Source organism: Alosa alosa, chromosome 8 (assembly GCF_017589495.1).
Source record: "Alosa alosa isolate M-15738 ecotype Scorff River chromosome 8, AALO_Geno_1.1, whole genome shotgun sequence".
Lineage (NCBI taxonomy): Eukaryota > Metazoa > Chordata > Actinopteri > Clupeiformes > Clupeidae > Alosa > Alosa alosa.
The window spans coordinates 21248090-21270137 of record NC_063196.1 but is presented as its reverse complement, the minus strand read 5'-3'; the positions used below and the strand labels follow the sequence as shown (position 1 = coordinate 21270137).

At 42.3% G+C, this 22048-nt stretch overlaps 2 protein-coding genes across 6 annotated transcripts; one reads left to right on the top strand and one right to left on the bottom strand.

The window, feature by feature from the left end:
* Window positions 1–864: 864 nt before the first annotated feature.
* Window positions 865–14278, bottom strand: dnajc5ga (DnaJ (Hsp40) homolog, subfamily C, member 5 gamma a). Of its 5 annotated transcripts, XM_048251276.1 has the most exons (7): window positions 14079–14278; window positions 9632–9756; window positions 9150–9363; window positions 7721–7880; window positions 5623–5708; window positions 4080–4122; window positions 865–2842 (listed from the first exon to the last, which is right to left on the bottom strand). In XM_048251276.1, the coding sequence occupies exons 2-5, from the start codon at window positions 9745–9747 to the stop codon at window positions 5626–5628; spliced, it is 573 nt and encodes a 190-aa protein (XP_048107233.1). In that variant the 5' UTR covers window positions 9748–9756; window positions 14079–14278; the 3' UTR covers window positions 865–2842; window positions 4080–4122; window positions 5623–5625. The 5 variants fall into 5 exon arrangements, with proteins under 5 accessions (XP_048107233.1, XP_048107236.1, XP_048107231.1 ...); XM_048251279.1 differs by lacking the exon at window positions 5623–5708; XM_048251277.1 differs by lacking the exon at window positions 4080–4122 and having other exon boundaries at window positions 2747–2842.
* Window positions 14279–15374: 1096 nt separating this feature from the next.
* Window positions 15375–22032, top strand: psmc6 (proteasome 26S subunit, ATPase 6). The gene is made up of 14 exons (XM_048251257.1): window positions 15375–15509; window positions 16299–16378; window positions 16530–16569; window positions 16675–16727; window positions 16818–16885; window positions 18662–18776; window positions 18873–18960; window positions 19307–19368; window positions 19449–19572; window positions 19930–19991; window positions 20203–20323; window positions 20959–21039; window positions 21122–21193; window positions 21431–22032. Exons 1-14 carry the CDS (start codon window positions 15425–15427, stop codon window positions 21547–21549), a joined length of 1170 nt encoding a protein of 389 aa, XP_048107214.1. The 5' UTR covers window positions 15375–15424; the 3' UTR covers window positions 21550–22032.
* The last annotated feature ends 16 nt before the right edge of the window (window positions 22033–22048 follow it).

Genomic DNA, 22048 nt, shown 5'->3' with positions numbered 1-22048 from the left:
GAGATGGCCAAACACCCTGAAGCCCCCTTCTCCACTGCTGTCATTGACAGTGTCTTTTCAGCCAGCGTACAATTGCCTGCCGTTCCCATACCACACTTAAAGAAACACACACAAAGGCAGTGTTTACAAATCCCCCCATATTTTTTATTCATTAAGATTTTTCAATTTTATAAATACACATTTACAGGTCTTCTGTCCGTTTAGGACTTGTAATGTTATGGACAGTAACGTAAAGAAAGCAATGACAAAAAAAAAAAAAATCTACAATTTTAGTGGGTGAGGACCCTATAGTTAGTACTTGCTCTCTATCTCTGGCTTGGCTGACTACAGAGGCCTCAGTCCTCATGGCTTGGGCCAGGCTGCCGTTGGGGAATTACAGGGCAGTCTGATCGCATGCCATCAAAGAGAGCCTAACCCTGACCTTGCATGTCAGGGCTCATATCTGCACTACCCCATGTACACACACACACACATTATATTATTTATTTATATATATATATATATATATATATATATATATATATATATATATATATATACACACACACACACATATGCTGTAAGTATGGAGCAATGCATTAAAAAATGTGTCATTTTGAATGTTTAAGAAATCACCACGTATTTGAAATATGGACACGATTCGTAAAAAAAAAAAAAAAATGCATCCACAGGAGTTCAAATGGCATTGCCGGTGGCCTCGTGACAAACGCTACACACATTTACAGTAGCGAGATTGGCAGGGCTAAGGTATTGGCCTGCTCGTGGAAAAAAAGATGAGATTTACATTCCGCGAGCCAAATGGCAAATGGATCAGACTGGGGCCGATTGAGCGCCGGAGATGGGGAGGGTGATTGATGACCTATGAGTGAGTCCCTGCTGAAAAGACATACTCACAAATCAAGTTCCGACGAGGTTTAAAAAAAAAAAAAACTAATAAAAAAAAACTAATCAAACAAATGGCTCCTTAGATGCCAGAAGAGTGAATGCACTCTCTTCTGATATGCAACATCTCGTACACGGCACAGTCAAAGATGTGGCGGGGCATCAAAGCCTTCAACATCATAGCCTTGACTTGTCTAGCATGAGAATATTAGCATGTTTGTGTAGAGTACCGACCGAACTTAGACTCTGCCTTTACTTTTTCAGATACATTGTTTTTTTTTGAGTACAATGATATATTTTTGGCTTGACTTGATATCAATATATACTCAACAGTCAATCACTGGGGGGTTAATAGTGGTTTTCTACTTCAGACTTGGACCAAAAGTCCAGTTGCATTATTAACAATTAACAGCTGATACAAAGTTACAGACATGACAGACCACCTCAACCAATGACAACGAGAAAGGCGTGAACTGGACACAAACACATCAAGATCACAGACAACTGCATATGTTTAAGAGCAACGAAGGAAGTCCTTGCATAATAAATACGCTTTGTCTTAAAAATGTACCGAAAAACAAAGATGAACAAAACCCAGCAATGCTTTGAAATTTGGCATGGTATCTCTCTAGCGGTTTAGACCTCATCTGCTGCTGCCTACATGAGAGAGAGAGAAAAAAAACTGCATACTAATCTGAAATGCACATGACCAGAATTTGCTAAACGGCAAGATGTCAGTCTGCAATCTACCGGTAATCAACAAAATAAAATGTCAATTCCAACACCATGGAACCAAGTAAAATCTGTGCATATGTCATACTAGTATTTAAAAAAAAAGAAATTGTGATAGTGTAGTGGTGATAAGAAGACTTCTGTTGAAATGCAAACAGGTCAGACATGTCTTTGGGAGTCAAAGCTTCGTCCGATATACAGGGAGACTTTGGCCGTGGCTCCTAAAAGGCTGGTATACCAGAACACCTTCTGTAGATGACCATGATTATGTAACAGTCCACTAGAAGTGTGTTGACCCATAATTATGACCAATGCTTTTCTCCACCTCGTTCTCTCACTATTTGCTGGTGTCCCTACTTTTTGCAAAGGGTGATGGATGGCTGTCGAGTGTGTGTGAGTGTGTGTGTGTGTATATATACTGTATGTATGTATGTATGTATGTATGTATGTATGTGTGTGTGGGGAGGAGTGAATATGTGTGTATGTGAGTTTGAGCACTTACCAGATCTGTACAGTTAAAAGCATGCACTATATGTACGGCATGCACTTTTGGCGAGCCCTCTCTTTTTTTGGCCACTTCCATGCTAGTTAATCAGGTTGGCCCCCCACCAGTTACAGACTGACCCACAGAGGACAACAGAGGAGAGAAGAGAAAGAACACAAATATAAAAAAGGAAAGAATACCCTTTGCAAGCATAGCCAACTAGAGCAGAACTACTTACTGGAACCAGAGGGAAGAAAATAAAAACATTAAGAGTCAGACCAGGTTCAGAGAAAGGTTAGATTGCATACACTGTATGTATGCTCACGTCAGTGTGTGTGTGTGTGTGTGTGTGTGTGTGTTACATGTCCATGCAAATGGGTGAGAGGAAGTGAGAATGGCAGCATTAAGAGTCCTTGTCTCTCATGGCAACACTGCCAACTCATTAGCCAGTGCTTCAGTTTGGGGAGATGGCTCTAGTGCCCACACCCTTGCATGGACAAGGGGGCACCCCACCCCACAGGACCCGCAAAGGGGCCTCGCATGTCTGTTGGTGGCGTGGGGTGTCATGGCATTGGGGCTGAGTTGAGTTGGAGGAACTAGTTCCAGGTCACGGGGTCGGGTAGGGTGGGGTGGAGGATGGGTCTCACTTCTGGTTGGTATAGCTGGGCAGACTGGTTGCAAAGTGGGTGGTCTCCGAGGTGTTGACAGTGGAATGCGGTTGGATCACAATAGGGGCTCCACGAACTGCAGTGTGGCAGAGAGAGTGGGGGGGAGAGAGAGAGAGAGAGAGAGAGAGGGAATGAAAGAGGGAGAAAGAGTGAGTGATGGAGAGAAAGAGCATGTAGAGGGAGGGAGAGAGAGAAAGAGGTGTTAAGGCATGAAAAAGCTCAACATCTGTCTGATGTCGAGTAGAGGCAAAATCAATCTCGATAACGCTGCAGGCTCTTCAGGTGGTGAAAGGTGTTAGGTGACATTTACCAGCAGCATGCAAAGAAGAGGAAGCAGAGCACAAACATCAACAGCCAAATCATAAACAATAAAAATTCAATTCCTATTTTGAAAGGGTGGAAACCACAAAGTCACTATCTACATAGCCAAGCATTTCATTATTTGCCATGCAAACAACATCTTTTGCATTTCTGTTGTGGGTGTGCTGTGCGCAATCCTAAAGGTCTACATGCACACTCAAGCAAGCAAGGCTCAAAGGACAGCACAGCAAAGAGCATCCAAGGCCCACAGGACTGACAGATGTTGAACGTTGAAGACTGAGGCACTCCTTGGCCTGACCTCTGACCTGCGTTGATCAGCCACTGGAAGATGACCGGAAGGAAACTCCCTGCTTTTAGGACACATAGCTACATAGCTAAAGCGCTATGTAAGGGATAATGTATAGAACGCCGGTCATTATGGGGAAAATAAGTCCCGACAGGGCGAACCGGACCCCGACGCGCCAGTGGAGCGGTCTTGTTTCGCCCTGAAGGGACTTATTTTCCCATATCGTATACGGCTACTTGCCAAAACGAAAAAATAAACTCCACGATATGTCTCTTTACACTTAATTGTTACCGTTTCGTTTTTGCTGAGAAACAAATAGTTTGCAACACACGCTGAACTTGATTCAAACATTCTTTAGAACACAGCTGATCAACCGTCTGCTTTCACTTTTTAATGAAAAAAAAATGAGTGACCAGAATACTTGCGGAGTGATATGATCAGCAGCACAAAACCCGTTGCCATTGACAGCGGTAATTATATGTTTGCAGCGGTAATTACATGAATTTATTTTCCCATTCAAGCCAATGGAGCGTTCTACTTGTCTTGTGAAGAGCCGTGTAATAAATGAATGTAATGTGTGTGTGGTGCTCTGTGGTGGGTTGATCTCCGCTTTGAGGGTCTTGGGAGTGCTGTGTATTCAGCACTGCCTGTCCCGTGGGTGGAGGTTCAGCCTAGCAAGCGTGGGACGAGTCGAGATCAAACCTACCTCCCCTCCCCTGATGCAGGTCATCCTCACAGTCACTTGTGTCCTGTTAATAAGGGGTCATCCGGAGCACAGCAGAGAGGGGGACAGAAACCACAGAGATCAAAGCTTAGTGCTTTCACTTGGACTGAGCCAACAGTGGAACAGGAAGGAGTCAGGGAGGGTAACAGGGACAGGACGGGACAGGGGATGGTGCGCTGCTAATGAAAACAGCGGGGCAGTGACGCTGATGAGGAAGCTGTGAGATGAGGTTGACATCGACACATGGTTTACCCGTAAGGGAGCAAGCAGTGAGGGGCTTGCTCTTTCGAGGGAAATGTTACACAGCTAGGCTGGTGTTGAACTTAGCTACAGGGACAGGGACCCCACCTTGTGACATTCCACACAATTGAGCGGCGTTGACATGACAACTTCATGAAAACATGCACACAGAGTCTGATAGAAAATCTGTCAGGCTTATAAATCCCTTTACCTTTAGACCCTAAGACCCCATTACATTTGTTTTTAGAATGAGCCTTGTGTGATCCGATCAGTTCTATATACAAATGTAAACAGACAATCACCAGTCAGACACATTATGATCCCATCACTCAACCCACTTGACGAACTGGTCCGGTATGTGTTTGGCCCCATATCTTTTGCAGTGTAAATGCTTATGTGTTGCCATGTGTCCCGGGCAATGGGAGTTCTAATGACTGACCACTTGTGATTGGATCACCCAACACACATTCTAAAATCAAATATAAACAGGTCCTAAAACTCTTGCCTTCACCTGTTATCTCTTAACTGCTTAGACTTATGATTCATTCAGAACTCATGGTTTGCATGATTCAATTTCCACTTAGGACCAACTTCAAACCTTTTGCAAACATCGGCACACCCACTCACAATCGCAAACAAACACACATGTGTACAACCTTGGGGTCACTGGCAAGCGAAGAGCACGACTGGTCATTCACCTGCGAGTTCAAAAGGTCTCTCTCTCTCTCTCTCTCTCTCTCTCTCTCTCTCTCTCTCTCTGAGGTGTCAGCACTTTCCAACATACTGCAGGTTGGTTTCATCCTGAGCCAATGACTCTGCTCTGCATGCAAATGAGGATGTGCTGCCTTTTCAAGCAACCCAGGAGTTGTCAAAAGCTGCCATGAGTCTCCAGTTCTTACTAAGCATAGTTTTAGAGATGAGAAGTCACTATGTAGCAAACAACACCAGAGATGTGATCTCCATGTATGCACATCTATGAACTTTGGGTAATACAGACACAATTTTGAGTAGCACAGACATAACATTTGAGCATTCAAAGCCAAATCACTTGAGTACTATAATAATGATGATAACAACAATGAAAAAATGCCATGCGGAGGACATAGATATAATGAAAGCAAAATGATTGTTGCGTTAGGAAAATGACCAAATATAGTGGGTACTAGTTAGAGAGATGGAGCGGTTAGATGAAACAGACAGCGGGTGTTAATGTGAAAGAGTGGTCAGACATACAGCCACAGACAAAAAACAAAGAGACCACACGTAAACGAGGCGGGTGCCTTACGAGTCATTTTGACTCTGGTAGAGTTTCGCTGGGGTTTTCTGGGCCTGGACTGGGAATAGGCTGCACAATGATTACCGTTTCACCTCCTGGGCAAGAGACAAAAATAAATACATCAAAAAGTATGTATGATAAATGAATAACATATGTCTTCAAACCAAGCCTACAATTACCTTGTTCAAAATTTTATCATTTGACTGACACTTATATTTTAAGTTATATTTGCAGCTTGTTCAAAACTCATAAGTGGACGGCCTACTGTGTACACATCATTGATTACATCGAACTTCGATCGCAGTGCACAAAAAAAATAAAACAAAACAAAAAACAAGGAATTGGACCTATTGCTTACGAGACATCCATATTACTCTCTGAGACTTATAAATGCCACTGCAAGGACATACTCCTCGCAATCTGAATGTCAAAACAGCTCCAATGCTGAGAGCGAACCACCATCAAAGGCTGTGGAGGGAGTTTAACATCAATGGGGGCCCATCAGGAGTGTGACGTGCCGTATAAGCCAGTGGGCCAACGTGAGCAAGGGCTTGCGGTCTGGAGCAAAGGCAGGCTCCCACATCACAGGCTACTCCATCAAGCCTGGGGAAGGAGTTCACAGCAGACAAATCCACAGAGGAGGGACAGCCATTATGAGCTCCTGATGAGCCATCACCATGTCTCGTAGCATATGTCAACAAAGTTAAGCTGGGGGTTTGCCAAGTCATCCATGACAAGACATGAACACTACATTTGTATATACTGTGTAACACTGTGGGACAGATTTTAGCAGATCAACCTCAAATCTACTGAAGTACTATAGTTGTCCTTTGCTATTTTACAGCTAGAATAGTTTCTAGCATTGTCTAAAATAAAATCAGATCTTTTTTTAATATTTCCAATAGTGACTAACAGTATTATTATATATATTTTATAATTGTAATGACACTATAACTCATAAACACACCAGAATGTTTTAGGGTTTTATGTCTACAATAACAAACCCAAACAGTCGTCACTAAGTTTACCATTCAGATGATGAAATCTTATAGCATTGAATCCATAAACACATTTGCGTAAGCAAAGGCTAACGAGTTTCGAGTTTAATGAGTAAACACAACTGCAGTTTCAACTGCCAGTTAGCTTAGCCCGGTGTTAAGACAAAAACAGGCCCATCATTAACTCTGAACAACATCCAGGTGACATAAATACAGATGACTCCAGCTTTTAGGTCAGCCAGACAAGGCTAATTTGTAAGATGGTCTAGTGTTTCTTCCACTTGGGAGATATCAGGTGTACCGTTTCATGTACCCCCTCTAAAGGATCTGACAGCACAGCAAAATGGCAAACACTACGCTGGTGTGTCTGTGTCGCTTCCCTTTTCAGCGCCCATCTGCGGTTCCCCTTGGGCAACTCTTCTGTGGCACATCCGCTCTGAGTGGAAGTGACAATGACGAGTGAAGCGGAAAAAGAGACATCGGCCGGAAAAAGCCCTGTGACTACGGGACGCCTGCCAAAGGTGCACTCGCCGAGGTCCAAACACTGGCAGAATACATCCCAGAGTTCCATCTCCTGCATCCTCTGTAATACCAGGACCACTTCTAGCCAATGGTAGTGCCACCAAACCTGCAAAAGCTGTAACTGTATGGGACTTTGAAATAAGAGGACTTATGTGGGGACCACTTATAGCTTTGATCGATCAATCGATTGTGGGAAGTCTGCCATAGTGAACAAGGTTATGATTAACCATTGCATTTTCCTATTTGAGTACACACAGGTAGTTCGAGCTGCTTCTTTATGGGGTGTTGGACTGACCCCAAGAACACAGGCATCCTTGAGCACTGACTCTGTCTAAATCACTCAACAGTACATTATGCTTCTATAATACACTGCAATTTTATGACTCTCTCCTTGTCTTCAGAATGAGACACTTTCAATAATAATAAAAAAAAACTTCCAAATGCCCAAATGGACTAAGCAACTACGACTGTATTCTACACCAAAAACAACATTAACTACCGACCTAAAAGAGCAATTCTACAGTATGAGATTTACTACAAAAATTATCACTGGACTCAACTGGACTGGTCTCTCCTGCGGAACTCACCTCCGCCCTGCTCCTCAGCCTTGATCTGGGCCTCCAGGTCCTCGGGGTTGACGTACTGGTAGTTGTCGTCGTCCTCCGGAGGCTTGCACTTGCCGCAGCAGAAGCAGCAACAGCAGCAGCAGCAGCAGCAGGACGACAGCGTGCAGCAGAGGAAGAGCGCCTGCGGGAGACAAAGGGCGCACAGGTCGTCAGGACACGGACACTCCTGGGGCTCCATGACCGCCACGCTTTGGGGGTGGGGATGGGGTGGGGGGGGGGGGGGGGTGAAGTGGGTTTGGGGGGGGTCGTCCGGGAGGGGGAGGAGGTTGTCAGGGTCGAGAGCCAGAGTCACTCTCGCTTCAGTAACAGAAGACTTTCCCCCCGAGCCAGTGAAGTTGCTCAGCCAAGCTGTAGGGGGTTTTTGAAAGCATATCGGGTCTTAACGCAAGAGAGATAGAGAAACATTTTGACGATAGGCTGGACTTAAGTAAGGCTATTCCATTTCCGGTAAGTCCTGATGCTATTAAATCGTGACTTTGTACATCAAAGCTCAGTGGACACTAACAATTCACATCATACATCATAAGCTCGCTCTACTCGTGTGTGTCTCAGCCCTGTACTCAAAAATCAAAGACTGCTATTACTGCTAATCACGACTAGGACAGCAATAATACGCCTGTCCCTCACAGACTAAAATTTTTATACGAACAAAGCAGATTATAAATAGAGCTATTTAGACCTACTGTTGAGACATGGCTCAGTCCTCTGGCATGAGTGGACAGGCATGAGAACAATACCCTGCTGTCCCTCTCTCGGTAGCCAAAGGTCCATTTTGAAAAGCCTTGGTATCGACCACAATATGAGGCCCTGTCTATATAGAGTCTAGAGACTTCATCCATTGCCAATAGCACCATTAAACTGAACTGAATTGAAATAGTGCATCTTAGGTAATGTAACCTTAATGTTAAGTAGTTATGTGAAGTCAATCTGTCTTCTCAGACATTTCACATTCTTAAATCAAAATACTTTTATTCTAAGTCTTTTGTAGTGCGAGTAAGTTGCAAATTTGTAGCAGTTTGTGTGCTTCCTGAAATCAAACCTATTTTACTGTTGTATTCACCTCTGATATCAGTTGAGCTGCCTGCGTGACACAGGCTACTAAGACCTTAAAAGGTAAAATAAGGCCATTACTTTTACTGTTACAGCTGGTTAAACAAAGCTCATATAATAAACAAGCAGCTCTCGCCTTCTTGACCCCTTATTCAGAGAGCCCTATTGATACAGACCTAAGCATAAATGACCCCTCAATGGACTAGCTCGGAAAACACACACACAAAATGATTTTGTTTCGCTAAAATACAGTCAACTTTAATTCTAAAGCTGGACAACATGGCATGACACACACACACACCAACGGGTAGCTAATAACAGACACAGAGCATTTTCTCACCTTAAACCACCACTTGGACATGAGGAAGTAGTACTTGACGCTCTCCTCGCCAAACTGCTCCGACACGTACAGCCCCATGGAGCCATACTCGTCGTAGATCTTCCTTTTGGTCTCGTCGTTAAGGATAGAGTTGGCATTGTTGATCTCCTTGAACTTCTCAGACGCCTCTGGATTGTCTGGGTTCTTGTCTGGGTGGTACTTCAGAGCAAGTTTCCTTTAGACAGGGAGAGGAACATCAGTGGAGTCTGGGCACAGGCTTTGCCAATAGATCTTTTTTCACAGGAGCCATTCTGACATATTATGGGTAATACTAATGACATTCATGAAGCTTACGTTTCATTTCATTAGAGCAGAATCAAAACCTAAACTGTTACCATTAGTGACACCACTTATTTTTTAATGTCAAAATGGCTGCTGTGAAAACTGCTGCAGACAAAAATAGTTTTGAGGTGATTGGGAAAGGAAGCTGTGGCTAGTCTCACCTGTAGGCTCGTTTGATGTCGTCGGCAGATGCCCCTTTCTCCAGTCCAAGCACCTTATATAGGCTGTCCCCCGAAGTGGACAATTTCCGCTGAGGCGGCCGGTTGGGCTCTGCCATGACTGACTGCTGCAAAACCAGAGAGGAGAGACATTCACATTCATTCATGTAACGTGACATTTTTTGGACTTCGTCGTTTAGCAGTCTCTCTGAGACAGTCAACTTGGTACAGGGACAGTCCTCCTGGGGCAACTTGGTACAGGGACAGTCCCCCTGGGGCAACTTGGGGTGATCCCTATCTACTAGACCATCTCCACCACTTTCACCCAGAGCCACTTGCAAGAGAGGTAGCCTCCATGCAACACTTACACTAAATAGAGATCCTCTGCGTTGCCAGTAACCACCAATTAACCAGTTTCATGTCAACCTAACAGGTGCTGAAGTGTTACTAGGTACAGGCAACCCAGCGTGGTGCAATCAGCAGGGCAAGTGAAGGAAATAGTCCAGGGAGCCATGCGGCAACTTACAGAAAGGTCACACAAACAAGGCAGGCAAAGGGGAAGTGCAAACAGGCAGCCAAATCTGCTCCCTTAATGAGGTCATTGGCTACAACAGCGTTTCTCAAATTATGGGCCACAGACCAGCACCGTACCTGCCCGGCACTTCGGTCACTCGTCTGATCATTTGCGGCACAACTTATCATGGAATCGCGGGCCGACAGAAAATGCAAACTACAATTTCGGCCATCGGGAAACACTTATTAATTTGGTGTCATCAAACATAGAGGCATACAATTAAGTAATAGTGGTAACATTCATTCAATGCCTGTGCACATTCACGCGAGAGAAACTGAAACCACTTGAGTTGCAAAGATAATGTTGGTAGGCTACGATGTAATAATATTTAACAGAACAAAGTGGATTATTGCAATTGTCTATAAAAACGGAGCACAGAGACTGGGAAACACACGGTAGATATAGCATTGAGTATTGTATAGAGTCAGATTTGAATATGCTGTGCTCAAAAGCTATAGCCTAATTATTCTTCCTGTATAATAAAGAACTCCAGATCAGTGATTTTTGCCTATCTGCTCCACTGTTTGCCATACAAAAAAGCTGGTAGTACGTTTCCTGAAACATTGTGTAACATTTAAATTAAATTCAGTAAAAAGCATGTAAATATTTTCTCAATTTGCCTACCAGTGTTTGATGCTTGCATGAGGAAAACTTCACAAAACAGTAGCACCCATATAATTGCTGTTGTTTTGGAAAGTATTTCTAATGTACAGCATGCATCATGCAACCATGCTGAGTAAAGCAATGAAAAACCATTGTGTTTGCAATTTTACATAAGTAAAGCAGTCCTCTCCCCAAACACTATCTCTGATTTTTATATTCATGTCATCCAGACAGTGATGCTCACCAATCAGGATTGCAATGCTCTAAATGCACTACACATGCTCACGAATCAGAAGTGGCCCAACCTTTGGGACATTTGGAACATTGAACTGAAGTTTGACTTTCAAAATGTATATGGCAAAATCAAATCGCAATGTCGGTCAGAAAAATTACAATTAGATACTCCCCAAATCATTCGGCCGTAATTCCAGTGCAAGATTACTTCACTGAATTCTAAAACTTGACTACTACTAGGCCTAATTGCATGACAGCAATCAAACATTACAGAGACATATAACATTACACTATTGTGTCACAAGTAGCCAATACAAATGTCAAACACAACAAGACATCTGAATGTACACGTTATAGAGATCTATCAGAAACCGGTTTCTGCAGCACTGGACAAATTCACACTCAGCAGCCCAACTTGTTCACACAGCCAGTCAAACCCAAAATAATTCACTAGGACTGAAACAAGGAAATTCTGCTGAGCGATACAATGGCTAAAGCCAGGGAACTCTTGTAAAGCCTGAGGTAAAGACGATTACATTTTGCTGATCTCACAGATTACTTGTCCAAGTCAACGCAGGGTTAGCACCATGCTAGCCTCTATAGCATGTCTCTCAACAGCTTCAAAGATGTGTCAGAAAGAGAAAACATCTCTACATTTAGGGGGGGTGAATGAATGTCTGGCATAATGACTGATGTGGTTGTGGCATTTGTGGCTGAATTAAAGACTTCAATATATGTGCAGGCACCTTTAATTCTTACCCCAATTATTCCTTCTGCAGCCACTTTTGCCCCAGACTGAACCTGGTCAATCCTTGAATAAAAGATTTCAAGCGTGTTTAAGAAATGCCCTTGTTCATGTACTTTCAAACCATGGATAAACAAGACACTTAGCCAGTAAAGCCACTTTACAACAACATTACACCCTGGCTCCATAGATTACACAACCATGGTTGCCATCTCTATTAACTTATATTGTCAATTTCTACAAATGGACCTGCATTGAGGCTTAAATCATGCTGATAAATATGAAATATTTTATTACATTCATCAGATTACCTCCAGGGGTTTAAATATTAATCATGTCTTATACTGAATCTCTCTGATAACCAACACAATCAATAACACATCCTGATTTAGACAGCAGTGTATTGCGACACATCAAAATCTTAAGGGCCTCGTACAAAAATATTGAGGACACCTTGCCTCGAAAAAAAGTGTTTCTAATTCTAATAACTGAAAACCATCTGCATATCATACACCCACACGTCCATTGGTCAATCACTGCTAACAGGTTGAGCTAGCTTATGTCATCCAGGATAATGATCGGGATGATAACCCACATGTCATGTTACAGTAATATAGCAGCCCTAAGCAAAGCTTGGGAACGTGTATGAGCCTGCCTGCCTGCCACACAAGCTCTGAAGTAACGTTGATGAATTATTGTTATGGACATCAACTCTAGAGATTAATCATTATAGGGTTTCTTTGCCTCATAAGCCCTATGCCATGTGATTCTCTATTATACAGTCTGTACAATAACCTTGGGCTTATTGGATGCTCCAACAATGATGCTATTTGTTAAGACTCACAACACAATGTCAGCACTTCACAGCTCAAAAACTCCTACACATCCCTAGGCTCTAGAATAGTGGAAGTTCTCCACTCTAAAGATGATCCTGAGCGACTGTACTATCCTAATGTTGAAAAAAAAAAAAACTCCCATAAAGATGTACTACAAATAGACATTTCATAGTTACTATCAAACATGCAGGCTGTGACCGGCATACTAAGAGATTCATTTTGCTCTTCATAGTTTCAGATTTGCCTTGCAGTTGCATTCTGTATGGTTGAGTCATTGTTCACATCCTGTAATGCTGTACAATATTATATCTAGAGATATTAGAGTTATGCTACAATCCAGTATGTGACCAATAAGTCTTTACCAGGACACTATCTGACAAGACACCAAAACTTCCTTGATGTACTGATCAGTATAGCATTCCATGTGAAGGCACAATCTGGACAAAGTGGTGAGATGTATGGTGGCTCTTTTATATATTTTATAAGCCAGCACCCCTGATCATCTGTCCCCTTCAATGCTGTTGGCTAGAAAGTTTGACAATACACATGATTCCAAACTGTGGAGACATCTGCAAGATTAGTCACGAGATTAAGTTTGAAATAAAATCGAGGTTTTGAAAACATGGTGCTTACATTTAATAACCCGCCAAACATGCTCTGCATTACACGTTTTTTTGGTGGTAGAGGATGAGGTTTGGTGACAATATTTGCCCAATTTAGTCTATCATTACTCGCTCTTGTAAACACTGATGTCCCTTGCAGAACAATAATCCTTCACTAATCCTCACATCGGGAATTGCTTTAACATCCTGTTTCTTGCTTGGGTTTGTATGGCTGTGCGTTCATGTTAACCTTTGTTTATTTGTAACATAGACGCTAGCTTGCAAGCTTCTCTCTACTAATGGTTGTCTACTTGACTGTGTACGCAACGTACCATGGAGGTCCAATAACTTTATTTATTCATTTGTCATCTGTTAACGTTGTATACACAACGGAGCACATAAACAGAACAAACAGGGAAACCATTACCATAAATAGGCGATGACATAACAACATAATCCGCGAAGTTAACCAAGTAGCTAGCAGGAAGGCTAAATTAGTTAAGTTTACCTTGGAGAGTACTAGCTACTGAATCACATGCAACAAACACAAGTGTATTTAAGGTTAGCAATTGGCAACTGGTTATCATAGTGAGCTAACGTTAGCTAATCAGTAAAACACCCTCCAACATCTCATGCTAGGTAGCTATAACAATAATAAACTGTAACAGCTCGTCAAATCTGTCTAGGTTACGAGGTAAACCGGCGACTAGTATTACAAGGACGCTGACAATGCTAGTTACAACGGCGAGCAGTTTTAGCTGGCGTTCAGCTGCAAAAACGGCTAAGTTACCCGGGTGGCGGACGCAAGCTAGCGCGCTTCATCTAGGGAACACAACCGACTCATAGCGGTACTTACCTTGTGCAAATTAGATGATTTGATTTAAACTGTAGCAGGGGCATAGAGACAACCGCTTTGTATTAAGACCCCCCTCAGAAGTATCCGTTATTTGCCAAAGTACCCTCCGCCTGAAGAACCAAATACAGTGGAAGAACCATGCGAGAGAGAGACCGCTACACACGAAAAGCAGTCACCACATCGTTCGGTTGATTGTTGCATGTCACGCCCGCTGGCAATGCATTGTGGGTAAGATGAAAACCGGTACCTCGCCTACTAGAGAAGAAAACCGTACCAGAGAATGTCTAATAAGGGGAGAACTGCCACTCTCGGAAAACTTCCGGTTTCTGAACTGGTTGCAGTTCCTTCTGTGGTTCGACATGAGGGCGCTCGTCCACGAGTGCAGAATGCATGGAGGTCTATGGAGCTGTACCCCTCAAACTCCCCTTTTCTTGGGATATAATTTTTTTTCAAGTAATTTGAGTATTGCATTCGAAAGGGGAGGTAAAGAAAATACACTTGGTTGAGTATTATATTTTTTAAAGTCACTTAATTGTTCTAAAAAGCCTTTCAAATGTGTAAATGATGTCATTCATTAGCACAATGCTAGCGTGTAATGTGCAACAACGACCCAACCTGTAAGAAATCAAAAGGACATAAGTACTCGTTCATTCAACTTTTGACCTATAACCCATGTTGAAGTTATACAAACTACAATTAAATCTGAGATTTGTCAATGACAATCAGGTGAAAGAGACAAATTTAGCTGTCTAGCTCCATTGACTCCCATTCATTCTGCACTCATGGCGATCGCCCCCAGTGGAACTCTGGTGGAACTGCATCCAAAATTCGGTACAATGGGACTGGAGTGGCAAGGCTCTCCGTAGACGGGCTCTGACCATGCAAAGCAAAGCTAGAGTAGCCTAGGTCTGCCCCTACACATCTTTGGTTTACGAGGTCTATTTACATCCTTCCATCGCATGATTTTATTTTCCGTTTGAAGAATTTCTGTAACCGTGTGAGGTAGAAAATGTTACAATAATGCATTCATTGCAAATACATTGTAATTTCATCTATGGAAACTGGCTGCTAATGGGTAAAGTTTTAAACGCTGTATTACCTAAAACAGGTACATTGGCATTCCAACCTTCTATCAGATACCACACTTTTCACCAGAATTATAAAGAACACAAATCTCCGTGTTCAGTGATGCGAAGGAAACCATCATAGACTATGGAAACCATCGCAACTCCTGAGTATCCGCCAGACCTCATGAGGGCGATACGATTATGCTTGGTCGTCTAGCTGCAACGCACCGTCTGGCACCGTCAAACTCGGGCATTCGGTGGTTCATTCAGTAGGGAAACATGGCTGACACCAGAGAGAAGGGCTTGCAAGACTACAGGAAAAAATTGTTGGAACACAAGGAAATTGATGGACGTTTAAAAGAATGTAAGATTCAGATTTCACTTTGGAAGTGTAGGGTATATGACATTTCTATCCTGAACTGTTAATCCGTCATTCTAACTGAACATTCGGCTCCCAGAGAACTAGCTAACTAGCTAAAGCGCAAGACGCTTTGTCATGCTCTAGTCATGTTATCGGGATGAAAGTTAGCTAGCTAACGCTAGCCTGTTAGCTGGCTGGCATTGCATTCAGCAGGCTAAATAACTTGAGCGAGATTTTGGAAATGTCTAGAACAATTAAATAACGATATTAAGGCTTTTAGATTTCCCTCCGTCTGATTTTAAACAGATCTGGGTCGACTAACGTTAGCAAAGAGTTATACTCCAAGCGAAGTTGGTTAACGTTAGAGACCAGTTATTAACGTTAACGTTACTGTTTGGGGGGGACATCACTACCGTAACGTTAGCTGGTGACTAGGTTGTTGACTAGAAGTTGACTGTTAGCTGAAGCAATGTGAAGACTATAAACTTGAAACGTTAACGTTTTTAAACGTTTAACGTTAGTGTACATGTTGATGTGGCGTTGGCATTTCTTTTGCGAAAATCCACAAGCTGCCGGGTGATCAGATATTGACGAGGTGTCGTTTACCTTGTATAAAGTTGCCTATGGTTAACTTCTATAACCAGGCCTAATGAAGATTAGGAGTAAAGAAAAGCAAAAGTTAATGTTTGAGTAATCGTGCTTTTTTATGTAAAAAAAGTAAGGTGTTCTATCTGCAACTTGGTTACACTTGTCACAAAGTCCGTATACAATATTTATTTCCATCCTTTTCAGTGAGGGAACAGCTGAAAGAGCTGACAAAGCAGTACGAAAAGTCTGAGAATGACCTAAAGGCCTTGCAGAGTGTTGGACAGGTAAGAAATGATGCTCATCATACCCCGTTGCTAAAGTGACTTGTTTGCAGTCGGCTCCTAGCTTGAAGTAGTACATCAGTACAGTAGTGTTCGGTGTGTACATCAACTATATAAAAGTTAAATGTGTACAAATGTCTACCCCCAAACACAGATTGTTGGTGAGGTTCTCAAACAACTAACTGAAGAAAAATGTAAGTTTTATCTGTCACCTGCCAACTCTGTCTCACCAGAAATTCTCATGTATGCAATCTTGTAAGTATTGCATTATCCTCATCTAATTAAGTCTTTGTCTTCAGTCATTGTCAAGGCAACCAATGGGCCTCGTTATGTGGTGGGCTGCCGCAGACAGGTATGCACCCATATCAACATGAACCCTCATCCATAAATTGTTTCATTTTAGAGTTTTAAGATGTCTTATACATGTGTCTGTGTTATGTAGCTGGATAAAACTAAGCTTAAACCTGGCACTAGAGTGGCCCTGGACATGACCACACTGACCATCATGAGGTAAGGCCTTTCTAAGTGTTCTGCCAATCTTTTGAAGTCATATTATTAACACATGGGGGTGATGGGAGGCCAAGAAGCACCCTAGGGGCAGAATTTTTAATATACTATAACCTATAGTATAGTGTTGTCACGATACCAAAATTATGACTTCGATACGATACCTGCCATAAATATCACGATGCTCGATACCGAAACGATACTACGGCGAAATCCTAAGATATCTGGAAAAGAAAGGACTCATACCTCCAAGTGTATTGAGTCATTTGTGTTGAATTCGGTGCACTTTTGTAGTGTGCAGGTCAAATCTGGGTTCTAAACTTCCTACATAATTATTATTTTTATAGTCAGTAAAATAGTAGGCCTACTTTGTGTGATTAAGTCCTTTATTTTTGTTATAGTTCATTTACATTGTGTTGTGTTTTGCCAATAAAGTAGCTTTAAATAGCCAAACTAGGCTAGATCAAGGTCAGTGTTGAAATTACTGCATGCAAATCACTGAATGCTATGCAGAGGGGCCTAATCTTTAGGCCAACTGATGTACAGTATAGGCTTCCCTAGGCCTTCCCGTGTTCATGGGATTTCTTTGGCAGTTGCAAAGGGAAACATGTGAGGATAGTCTTCTTTGCGCCCAGTGTACAAGTACGACGTTCCAACCACTCAGGTCTTCGTCAGATAGGCCTACACCATTACCTGTTGCAATATGTCTGTGTGCATTCCTACATTAACCTACGTCTATTTCTTTAATAACATGATTTGCTATCACGTAACAATAACCCACTATTATTATTAGGACTCAACACGCTTTGGTGGTATTATATGCTGTGGGCTTTAATTAGCGCATTTCGGGTAGCCTATCCTACATCTAGGCAATACTTATTGAACAAATTGCAGTCTACATGCCATGACAAATATTACCAGTAGTACTGACCGAACATGAAATAGATTGTTTACAAGTTATGGTAATGTTATTCTGGCGTGAACATTGCGCTTTCATCACGTTAGCACCCTATGATTACAGCTCGTTATGTCTCGTCAAAATGATCACAGCTCGTTATGTCTCGTCAAATTCATTGATGAAGGAAGGTTCGCTTTATCCCAGAGAACCACACTCGTTTCACTTAGGCTAGACTAAAACAGAAGAGAAGAACTTGGCACTAACCATGTAGTCGTGTTTTCTATAGCATATTCGTTAACATGTCGTTCTTTAAACAAAAATGTTGGGATATGTCTGCGAGGTGTTTAGCCAAGTTCCATGCGTAGCCTACTGCTTTTAAATTACTTTGAAACATATTTCACAAACGGGCCTCTGTGTACCTGATGGCTGGCCTTCACTATTCGTGATGTATCCAAAATAGTTGCAGATTTCACTTCACCTTTTGTTTTATCCACAAGGCCGAGGACGGTCGGCAAAGAACTACTGTATGTTGACGTTGGCTGCGCACTCACTCACTCAGAGCTGCCTGCTTGACTTGCGCCCACTTGCAGTTCAGAGGAGGGAGGGCAGTTCACGCAGACACAGAATGTTAATTTTAATAAAGTATCGATTCTAAAAATGTCGGAAATCGTATCGTTTTTTGCGGGAAGGCATCGTGATACCTTTTTAGTATCGATACACCGTGCAACACTACTATAGTATGTGACACCAAAAAGTAGGGTGTTGCAGTAATCAAATGTTGGAGTGATGCATGCATGAGTCAATATCTCAGCAGCAGATGATGGTCTCCATGGCACTTGTTTAACGCATTGGCTTTAATCTGTTCCATGTCTCATCCACAGGTACCTTCCCCGAGAGGTGGATCCTCTTGTGTACAACATGTCTCACGAAGACCCAGGCAGCGTCTCATACTCAGAGATCGGCGGGCTCTCTGAGCAGATCAGAGAACTTAGAGAGGTATGCTAGAGCTTGTGTAAAGGGAGAAGTGTACCTTGCATAGCCATACCATTCTCCTGTGACAGAGCTGAATATGATGTTCGTTTGCTGTTGCAGGTGATTGAGCTGCCTCTGACCAATCCTGAGCTTTTCCAGAGGGTGGGCATCATCCCTCCCAAAGGCTGTCTGCTCTATGGGCCCCCAGGTGAGGTTTTTACTGTCAGGTTTTGTACAGCTCCTTCACAAACAAACTATCAGATGAACTGTTCAGATAGGTGGATGGCATTCATTTGCAGTTATCAGTCATCCGTGTCGAGTTATAGTTACTTAATATTTTAAGATGCATGACATGAAAGTATTTCACTATAGTTGTATTTGTAGATGTTAGACATCGATAATATGTAATGTTTTTCTCAAGCATTGCCAAAATACATATATGCATGGATGGAAATGTCCCATATATGACTGCTCTTAAGGGGTCATGTGGTACATTTAGGACTGCCATATCCTGATTTTGGACTGCATGTGTAACCTTAAGACTGCTCACTCAGGTACGGGCAAGACCCTTTTGGCCCGAGCTGTGGCCAGTCAGCTTGACTGCAACTTCCTCAAGGTGAGGTCTTCCCTGTGCGATAGTTGTTGTGGAAACGGTGTATTTTGGTAGTGCGGTGGTCTGATAGCCTCTCTAAACAGGTGGTGTCCAGTTCCATCGTTGACAAGTACATTGGTGAGAGTGCCCGTCTCATCAGGGAGATGTTCAACTATGCTAGGGACCACCAGCCTTGCATCATCTTCATGGATGAGATTGATGCCATTGGTAACTATCTTCTCTTTTTTTTGAGGTGATATAATGTGCTAAGCTCAATTTTATGTACAGTAATCAGAAAAGAGAGACACCTAGTTTCCCTCAACCTTGTGGATTCAGCCCAATACTTAATGCATGTCAGTTTTCTTCTGGAACTGAAAGGCAGAAGAGAGCATGATCAACTGTTATTTTCCTAATCATGGCGCCTACACTCTTTGCGTCAGTGCAGACCTGCGATTCTCAAAGTGTGAGAAAAAGTTTGACAACCGCTGCTGTAGATGGTGCAACAAACAGTGCCACAACAGAACTGGAACACCTCATCATCTGCCCACATAGCTTTTTCCTGACACTTATCTTTGTCTTCCACAGGGGGTCGTCGGTTCTCGGAAGGAACATCTGCTGACAGGGAGATTCAGAGGACACTGATGGAGGTAAGCAAAGTACACACACCTATCTCCTCTTTTAAAAACAACTCAGAAAGCCCCTGAAAAAATAGCTAAACGTTGGTATGTTATTGAAGTGTACCATTATGTAGAATCATGAAAGGGATGGGGGTTTCTTGTGTTTTAAACTGTTAGTTTGGTGGTAAAACAGTACAGTATTGTGACATGACTAATTAATATCTGTCTTCTTGTTCTCCAGCTGCTGAATCAGATGGATGGTTTTGACACCCTGCACAGGGTCAAGATGATCATGGCTACCAACCGGCCAGACACCCTGGACCCTGCTCTGCTGCGCCCTGGAAGGCTGGACAGGAAGATTCGTAAGTCCATTTTACTTTTGCTTAACTGTTGTTCGAAAGAGTGTTGGCGGGCATGTTGATAGTCATTTGAGTCATTCTCAAGCTTTAGTCTTGGTCTGTAACTTGGAAGAGATAAAAATAATTGTTTATTAAATTTGTGAAGCATCACACAGCAAACTAATTTTGAATGTATTAGATATGGCTTTGTGTGCTTGTGGATGCCTGCAAGCTTTATAGGCCAATAGCTGGGTTTCCATTGGACTTTTTAATGCACATTTTGACCATTCAAATAAGAAATCCTGACTGGAAACACTTGAAATGAATAATTCAATCATTAAAAATAATTTGCGAGGTTGTGGATTAACTCTTGATTCGCATAGGTAAAATGTGATCAGAGTTAATGGAAATTCGTTGCATTTCTATCTATGTGTTTCTGTAAAAACAGGACTGTTGCCCTGATGAACGTTTTGATCCCACAGCTGTTCAAAATGCTCTCCTTGATTAGGAGACCGTACAATAATTTGCTTAATGCACACAAAATTAGTCGAAGTTTGATGATTGCGCATAGAAAATGTGCATGAGCTGAATGGAAACTCCACTAATGGTCGAAACTACTTAACCTATGTAACAAAAATATGGACATTGTCTCCCAACAGACATTGAACTTCCCAATGAGCAGGCTCGTTTGGACATCCTGAAGATCCACTCTGGTCCCATCACCAAGCATGGAGAGATAGGTCAGTGTATGTTTTGAAATACATTTCTGAATGGACCTGTATTGTCTCTAGCTCTGGCTCATGGTGTTGTTTTTGGTTTCAGATTATGAAGCCATTGTGAAGCTCTCCGATGGATTCAATGGAGCTGACTTGAGAAATGTGTGCACTGAAGCAGGTGAGAACTGCGTAATGGCTATGTAACTGAAATAAGCACAGAGTTGTTTTGTTCCACCATAACTGTATACAAATGCATTATCTAATTATATCACAAGTCAATGGCAAATAAAGGTCTTTACCCCACTTACACTATTAGACTGGCCAACTGCTCTAATTTGAGCTTACTGGCTGTACACCTGCCAGTATGGTACGGAACAACACATCCTGGTTTCTGATTACTGCTTTGGCTGTGCAGGTATGTTTGCAATCCGTGCAGACCACGAGTACGTCACTCAAGAGGACTTCATGAAGGCTGTGCGCAAGGTGGCCGACTCCAAGAAACTGGAGTCCAAGCTGGACTACAAGCCTGTATAGAAAACCCCATTTTTGTCCAAACACCTGAAGAAAACCTTGATTGAGTTGCCAGAGTTGTACTGTATCATATAACTCCTTTATATCACCATCAGAGATCTATATTGATCCAGTGTTTTTTGTTTTGTTTATTGTTTTTTTCTTTTTTTTTTTTGTTACTTCAAATTTTGGCATTTTGTTTCTGATTCGTTTAGATTGTTAAACGGTAGGCATCATCCTCTGTGACCCCAGTTTAGTCAGCTGTAGAGATGCTGTTTCTGCAGTTACCGTCAAGTGACCTCATGCAGTAGCAGATACATGCTAATGGATTGATATTCACTTATTATTATTATTATATTATTACTATTATTTTGCCCATGGGCCAAGTATTTAGAGCTCTTCTATTATATCCACAAAAAATGTAAAACCTTTACCCTTTCAGCATATAAAAAACAGTGTGCCTGGCTTGCGTCTTACCATGTCATTAAAAGTTTGTGATACTGGAAAGGTTTTCGTCAAGGGG

What these genes read in the sequence shown, in the direction of transcription:
- dnajc5ga (XM_048251274.1), bottom strand. Translation starts at nt 9,747, where the DNA reads ATGGCAGAGCCCAACCGGCCGCCTCAGCGGAAATTGTCCACTTCGGGG. An exon ending in TGTCCAAGTGGTGGTTTAAG is followed by an intron (nt 7,881 to 9,149) that starts GTGAGAAAATGC and finishes TGTCTCCCGCAG; the next exon opens with GCGCTCTTCCTCTGCTGCAC. An exon ending in GGCTGAGGAGCAGGGCGGAG is followed by an intron (nt 2,843 to 7,720) that starts GTGAGTTCCGCA and finishes GCCACACTGCAG; the next exon opens with TTCGTGGAGCCCCTATTGTG.
- psmc6 (XM_048251257.1), top strand. Translation starts at nt 15,425, where the DNA reads ATGGCTGACACCAGAGAGAAGGGCTTGCAAGACTACAGGAAAAAATTG. An exon ending in AGATCAGAGAACTTAGAGAG is followed by an intron (nt 18,777 to 18,872) that starts GTATGCTAGAGC and finishes TTGCTGTTGCAG; the next exon opens with GTGATTGAGCTGCCTCTGAC. An exon ending in AAATGTGTGCACTGAAGCAG is followed by an intron (nt 21,194 to 21,430) that starts GTGAGAACTGCG and finishes TTGGCTGTGCAG; the next exon opens with GTATGTTTGCAATCCGTGCA.